Genomic DNA, 7,895 nt, shown 5'->3' with positions numbered 1-7,895 from the left:
AGATGGCCGGTATTGGATATCGCCCTTAGTTTTATTTTAGACTTGTATGCTCTATGTAAAACATGTACATCAGGATAGTTCTTACTTTTTGGCTTGTGAAACTCACCAAAAAGCAGGGGGTCATATGTTGACAGCCAATTCTGGCAGTTTAGAGGCTGACCGGTCTGACCGGTCGGGCCGACCGGTCAGATCGGTCTGTCCAGTTGTAATCCGAGTAGACTTCGTTTTATTTTGGAAATTCTTGTATAAACCGACTTGGAGAGGGGTACGACTTCCCCGACCTATAAATATAAAGGCTAAGGCCGATTGAGGTATTCCCAATCGAATCAATCAAAATATCGCATTACTTTTTATCTCTCAAACTCTACTCTTTTCCAACCCTAGATTGCTTTCTTCCTCCGTCTCGACGATGTTTGAAGACGTTCTGAGTGGCCTGCCGACCTCAGAAAAACCCTAGTTGCGCAAGCTCCGGCGGGGTCCCTCTCGAGCTCGCGTTTCTAGGTCTTCGCGGTTGTCTACTCCACACCGGTCAGACCGGTCTACCAGGGCATCGCTGATTTAGATCGTTTTGACGATCTCCTGCACGTTCTAGCGCATTCGAGTGTGTTGGCGCGATTCTGTGTCAACACTACCAAGACACTGCCAGCCTTAATTATAGGCCTCAAAACAGAAAGGAAACATCACGCGCGCGCACTAGAACTCACCACCCTATAGCTACTAGTCTGCTTCAACGGACCGGAGGACGTTCCTCGTTAAAATTTCGGAACCGTGTGTCGCTGGAGCTGGGGCCGGGGCCGGGGCCGGGCCGGGCTTGCCGAATCTTAGCCTTCTCAGTTGATCAGAGACAAATACAAACCAAAAAGGAAGATGAAAAGGGGTACAAGGAAAACTGTAGGAGCAAATATCAATCAAGTCTTGACTTAGTATTTATGCTTCTAGGTGTGAATGCCCGTGCCATTTGGGTAGTACCCATTTACCAAGCTGTTTAATGGACTCTTCATAGGTACAGTTTGGTACAGTTTCCGTATCTGGACTTTACCGTTGTTCAGATGTGTCTTTGTCAGATTGCTGCAGCTGCGTTGAAGCAAAGGTTCTAGTTGTCCAGATGCCGCTGCTATCAGACCTGTCAGCAGAGATGCATTGTTGATTCAGATGAAGCACTTTGCCATTCTCAGAAAGCAGTAGTAGTGTTATTAGTAGAAGAGTGGATATCAGAACAAAACTGATGGCGTGGTCATTTTGTTTTTTCGAGTTGTACTACCTAAGAAAAGTGGAGACGGCTTTCCTGGTCTTGACTTAAATTCAGGATGGAATTGTGCGCCGATGAAGAACTTGTGAGAGGGCAGTTCAATGATCTGCATCCAGGGAGCACCATTCATTAGGTGATGGAGAATATTTTATGTTGAATTATTAGGAACTAATTGTAAGTCTACAGTATCCAAGAAAAAAATTTCCAAGTCGACCTCCATGCGTCTTCCACTTTCATCCTTGCCCACAAATTGAAGCCCGGCCCTCTCAAAGTCTGGGACCATATCAGGGTTCACCTGAAAAACAAAACACTTTTCATCGTTATACAAAAGAGCAGTGGCATATATGATTTAATATGGCTATCTGACAGTTCAGTAAGACTACCTCGTATCTGTGGCGATGCCTTTCATCTACAGAGGTGGCATTACCATACCTATTGTAGATACATTTGCAACAGTTATATTTCGCTTCATCAAGCGCAAAATTATACATGAGACTGAAGAATATGAGGGCTACTGTTTTCTTACAGCCTTGCAGATTTGCAGCCATTGACATGGAAATAAGTTCTCCTTGATCCAAGTCTCATTGTCGCGCCCATATGGGTTTTTGAGCCCTGTGGAAGTGTTGTCCGAATACAGATGAAAATGAACGGTAATGGATAGTAATTACCAAGCAAGTATGGTAAGTTGGCATAACCTACCTCTGGCATGAAAATGACGCAGGGTGATGTTGCAGATGGGTCAAATTCTGTGCTATTTGCACCACATAATTTCAAGACCGAACGGGCAAACTCAATCACTGCAATTTGCATTCCCAAGCAAATGCCGAGATAAGGAACATTGTTTTCGCGTGCATATTTCGCAGCAAGAATTTTGCCCTGAACTCCCCTATCTCCAAAGCCTCCAGGGACGAGTATACCATCTGCCCCCTGTGGTGGAAATTCCGTCAAATGGCTGCACAGAAGTACTTGCAAGAAATGAATCATGCCACCATTTGATGTCAAGTGTGTTTACCTTGAGCAGCTTCCATGCTTTTTTGTGGGCTTCTGGGTTCTGCACAAAACAAACATCTCGAAAGCATCAGCAAAAGCACCATTGAGGAATAAAATTGATTTGGTGCCCACAATAAACTGACCTCTCTAGCTGAAGAATCTTCCAGATCACATGAAGGAACCCAGTCGACTATAAGCTTTCTTTCCATAGCAACTGATGCATGCAAAAGAGCCTGAAATAAGGTCAGATTAGGTAAATTAGCCAACAGAAGAAGAGCAATATTGTCAGGATTGAAGCTTTACTTTGCCAGCAAGATTGGGAACTCCAGCGAACTATGAATGATAGCTACAGTTTAAATAAAAATTCAAAACACGCGTCATGTAAGAAAAATGAAAATATCCAAGCAGGTTCCCGAGGTCTGCTCATATTCAACTGAGATACTAATATATTTTGTATATTGCGACACCAGCTTAAAATTTTGTTGTAAGGAGGGACACTGCCTTTATTTTCAGAAAGATAATGTAGTATTTGGAAAAATAACTTGTGAGTCATTTTGGTGTAGTGTTTTTCTCGTTGATTCGCAATCAAACTTGGAGTTATATCTATCAAGTGATCAACTTCAAATTCATGTGTAAGAATATTATTATCGTCATTGCAAGTACAAGTGTACATCTGAACTTAGAAAAATGTTACCTTTAGAACAGACAGGTACGAATCTGATAGGCCAGTATATTTTCCAACCATGGCAATATTGACCTGAAAATTTGATTGTGCAATAGTGCTCGATTTAAATGGCCATTAGCTTAAAAGCATAAGAGGTAACACTCTACCCCTCACCCTGGAAGAATAATGACTAATGAATCCTACCGGAGTCTTCAGATTGTCAAATTTGGTGGCCCTTTCTGTCCATTCCGCCAACTTAGGTTCCCTAGGTACCTTTCCAGCACTGCATACATTAACCGGAATAAAAAAGAAACAGTGGACACATCAGCATATTGCTCCTTCAAACTACGAGATGAAGAAAAATTGCAGTGATCTTTCAAAAATACGTACTACTGAAGTTCTAAAACTTTCAGAATAGATTCATGGGCCTTCTGGTCCTATAAAAAAAGTTCCATTGTAGATGGTTAGATAAGATGTTGATTCCAAATCTATGGTATGTATTCTATCCGAAAAAAGGGTGTCCTACCCTTAGCAACAAAGGGATGTGCCAAATGTTTGTCACGTCATGGAGGTTCACAATATTTGAGATCTGCAACATAAATTGCATTTTTCAGCAAGAGCAAGGGTAAAAACTCAAAAGCAGACTTGAAATGGCAAGTTGTATCATTACCGGAACATGACAAAATTGTGAGAGCTTGACTTTCACATGCTCTTCCAATGGCTGCCAAAAATACGGAAATAGGTATCAGTGATGCAGTGATGCATTTTCAGTATCAAACTGAAATGAACAACAAAGAGCTTTGAAGGACTGAAAAATAGAAGAATGCTGACTACCTCAGTACTGCGACATGCTAGAACATCTGGTGCCAACCCAAGTCCTCTAAGCCCTCGAACACTATGTTGTGTAGGCTTTGTTTTCTACACAAATTAGGAAGAGAGACATCATTTGCAAGGAAGCAGATAACAGACTACCACAACTAAAATTACCAAACAAAAATAATAGTTATTAGGTTCTAATGAGTTAGTGCTATTAATTGTTAGTACAGTAACAAAGCATAGGTTTTATTAGATCTAAATTGTAAGCTCCATCTTTGGGACATGAGTACATAACTATTTTGCTACATTGTACAATACTAAGACCTGTCATCAGTCCTAAGTCCTAAAAAATATACAAGCATCCCAGTCTCCTAGACCTTCCCTAGTAGTAAAACTCACCTGTTCACCAACTACATTTAGGACAGGAACAAGACTGACATGAACCAAACAGAAGTTTCCAGGTCCTACAGTACAGAAACAGGAACAAGCATATCAATTGAGGCCAAAGGAAGCTGTACAAAGGACCATGCCAAAAAAAAATGTCATGAAACACTTGGTGTTTTCTTACCAACACGATATGAAAATTGACCTAATGCTTCAATGAAAGGCATTGACTCAATATCCCCTGCATCAAGAATGCCACTGTCGTTATGCGGCGAAAAGATTTTGTCCCCTGCACCGGCGTACTTACACAACTATGGGAACAATCAAGCAAATATAAACTACGCTAGGTGTTTGAACTACCTGATGCTTCTATTTATGCAATAATAGAGTCATTATGTTCACCTATAGTGCCGCCAAGTTCAATGACACAAACATCAGGAGGTCCTTCTTTGCCGTCAACTGGATTCATTGCAACGCATTCAATCCAATCTTGTATTTCATCTGTAATATGTGGCACAACCTGATAATGAAAATGAATACAGATTTAGTAACCTCTGTCAACAATGGTATTTTTCTCACTGAAAACTCCATCACATGCTGATCACGCACCTGGACGGTTTTTCCCAGGTAGTCACCTCTTCTTTCTTTGTTAATGACAGCCTGATTCGAGCATTACAAAGAAAACTGATGTTAAATTATAGATGATGAAACCAGCAGGTACAGTTGGCAGCTTGGCTTGAAGTCCAAGAAGAGTTGGACTATGTACAATCGACAGGCGATCACATGATAATGTAGTAAAAAAGCATAATGTTTTTGATCCTACTAACTTGCAATGGCAACAGAACAGTTAGCTGGTTGTGGTGTTTGTTTCAACTGTAGTTTCAGACCTAGTTACCTAGTTTACTTTTGCATCCAATACAAAATTCAGGTGGTCAATAGAAGAAAGATTCTTTATCAACCAGTTGATAGAAACAGCCAACAGGGCATCAACTCCACAATTAATCCACCATGTGGCAGGCTGAATCTTATTCAGCTGCTTCCGACAACGGTGGCAGGCTAGAGACCCGTATGATTCTGCTGCACATGCATAATTGTACTGCAGTGGATCTTACGATGAAATGTAAAGTGACTCAATAAAGATTTGTGGGTTCCATGTGCATTCAGTCAATCAAATGCCCAATGACTTACAGATATCCATTGAATGACGTGGATTTGTTAACGTCAAATTTAAAAGGAAAAAACAATTTTCCCCCTCTTATTAAAAAATAGGGAAGTATAAAAGCAAACTTTTGACTTGATAGTGCAATCTTCCACACAGATTCTAATTGCACATGGATTAGGGCTCATCTGTCCAATTACCTGATAGATTTTTCCTGTGGTTATATTGTTGTCACGGGTCAATTTGATATCCAGAAAACGTTCATAATTTCCAAGGTCCAGGTCCACCTTCAAGAAAAAATATAAGGAAGAAAGACCTGTCAGCTGAAAAGATAATATTGACATGACCCTTTTCTTTTTCAGAAATATGAAACCATGCAATAAGATAATCCATGATAAAATTTGTCCACTACAGGAGGGGAACAGAAAAGGATATGCTGGAGGATCTTTTAGTTAGTTACCTCTCCACCATCATCCAAAACAAAGACCTCGCCATGCTCAAATGGAGACATGGTCCCAGCATCAGTGTTGAGGTAGGGGTCTGCAGATGGGTGGTTGCAAATGAAAAAAAAAACATAAGAAACTACGAGCAGCAAATAATGTTCACCTAACAAAACTAAATGGCTTCTTAAACCCTTCACCAACTTCTCGTATAGATAGAAACCTTACAACTAAATTCTTGAACACAAGAGAACTAAAGAAAGCGCAAACAGGTAAAGTTAGAATGAGTCGTTATGTCCATCAACTTAACCCAACAAAGGTACACAGGTTTCTTCAAAAAACAAAGGTACACAGTACCTCGGTGGAAGACGAAGGCACAAATTACCAATCATTTGTAAAATTTGTACTTGCACACCAATCAATTGCAGCAAAATGAATAGCTTTCTTCAGAAAATGGTACGAATTTTTTGTCAAAAGAATTTTAATGCATGAGGTGACAAAATTGACCTAAACTACTGAGGATTCCGTCTCTCTGAAGGAACTAAAGATTGCGACACCAAGTTCAGATATCTGCTTCTTCGAGAGAAGAACGAGTAACCAACAACTGAAAACAGAGTGTAAAACAGCTAATAACCAAAAGAAAGGATGAAAGCACCCAAAAGAGTGTAAAGCAGCTAGGTTTTGTGAACCAACAGCACTATTAGCATACATGTATGGAAGTACAGAACCAGGTCTAGAAGCCTAAAACAGCACTATTAGCATACATGTATGGAAGTACAGAACCAGGCTAGAAGCCTAAAACAACAGCAATGAGCTAGAGCTTCCAACTACCTTGATAAGAGAAATCTTCAAAGTAATAGAGGAAAGCAAATATTATCAGAGAAACGCAAAAACAGCAAAAACCACATAGCAGATTGGTGCATCAAAAATGCGTTTGAGGCAGTTTTGTTTGACAGTTCACCCGAATTTGAGAGCCCATTTCATTTCTTAGCGTAAAAGGGCCCATTTCGTTTCAGCTTAATTAAGACGGCCACGAACTAGCCACCGAGCGCATTCATTCGAGAGGCTGCCACGCGGCCATCGCACGCCCCAGACAGCTCCCCGGTTTCTGGAAATGCTGTTCCCTTTGCCCGCCGAAACGACAAATGGGAGGCGTTCAGGCCTGGGCTTGGGCTCAGACCGAGGCCAACCCAGGCACCCAGCCAGCAAACGGCACAGCGAGATCACGCAGACCCAGTTTAAAATCCAGACTTTCCACCGAAAAAATCCGCCCCCTTTTTCGGATTATCAGCTGGAAGCGGTTATTTTGGAAGTGAGCCGGCTGAGGGGTGGAAATTGGAATGGCTGCCGTACCGATCTTGATGGTGGTGACGCGGAGGCCGCAGGCCTTGAGCACGACGCCGATGCTGCTGGCCGTCACGCCCTTGCCGAGGCCGCTCACCACCCCTCCGGTCACCACCACGTACTTCATGGCCGTTCTTGCCGCCTCGGCGCCCCGAGCTGACGGCTTTTGGCTCTGCTCCTGCGGACAACAGGGAGGAGCAAGCGAGCTAGTAGGCGCTAGTGTGGTGCCAAGGGGCGGGGAGCTGGAGGCGGGCTCAGGCGCTCGGCAGAGTTGGAAGTTTTTAGGCTGGAATGGGAGGGGACGAGGAGGGGTTAAATAGAGCCTCGGACCCTCGGCGCCAGAGGGAGCAGAGAGCTCAACTAAAAACTCAACCCAAAACCTCGAGGCTCAGACATGTATAATAATTAATAAACAACTTGGTGTATAGTCCGTGTATTTGTGCGGCTAATATTGAAAATTCAAAAATTCGCATGTCGTTGTCTCCTTACTTAAAGATTATACTATTTTTTTACCATATATCACTCTGTTTATTATCGTAAATTGTCTTATTGTTGGTTAAACAATTCAAATAGGATCTACCTATAATAATAATATGATTTTTTGAGCTTTAATAATATTATGCATATAATTATTCTTATTTTTGTTTTACTTTGATTGATTATTGTTAGCTTTAATTTTTATTAATAGTATATGTTTGTAACTGATACATAGCTAAATGGTATTTTATATTTAATTTTTCATAATGACATTGGTGGGTGATTTTTAATTAGACACAGGGGTATTTTAGGCTAAATTTTATCATAATGGTAGTGGTGGATAATTTTATTTTTTTATTTTTCTCCGATTAA

General features: G+C 41.3%; 1 protein-coding gene across 2 annotated transcripts; it reads right to left on the bottom strand.

The window, feature by feature from the left end:
* Positions 1-811: 811 nt before the first annotated feature.
* Positions 812-7,403, bottom strand: LOC120673188 (CTP synthase-like). 2 transcript variants are annotated; one of them, XM_039953920.1, is made up of 21 exons: positions 7,056-7,403; positions 5,723-5,802; positions 5,463-5,549; positions 4,713-4,763; positions 4,506-4,623; positions 4,288-4,344; positions 4,119-4,183; positions 3,738-3,821; positions 3,574-3,624; positions 3,430-3,492; positions 3,294-3,340; positions 3,108-3,186; positions 2,934-2,996; positions 2,383-2,472; positions 2,262-2,300; positions 1,949-2,176; positions 1,776-1,861; positions 1,633-1,681; positions 1,464-1,544; positions 1,262-1,355; positions 812-1,123 (listed from the first exon to the last, which is right to left on the bottom strand). In XM_039953920.1, the coding sequence occupies exons 1-21, from the start codon at positions 7,171-7,173 to the stop codon at positions 936-938; spliced, it is 1,818 nt and encodes a 605-aa protein (XP_039809854.1). In that variant the 5' UTR covers positions 7,174-7,403; the 3' UTR covers positions 812-935. The 2 variants fall into 2 exon arrangements, with proteins under 2 accessions (XP_039809854.1, XP_039809855.1); XM_039953921.1 differs by lacking the exons at positions 812-1,123; positions 1,262-1,355 and having other exon boundaries at positions 1,383-1,544; positions 4,288-4,392; positions 7,056-7,339.
* Between the last annotated feature and the right edge of the window lie 492 nt (positions 7,404-7,895).

Source organism: Panicum virgatum, chromosome 5N (assembly GCF_016808335.1).
Source record: "Panicum virgatum strain AP13 chromosome 5N, P.virgatum_v5, whole genome shotgun sequence".
NCBI lineage: Eukaryota > Viridiplantae > Streptophyta > Magnoliopsida > Poales > Poaceae > Panicum > Panicum virgatum.
This window is presented reverse-complemented; position numbering and strand designations above follow the sequence as displayed.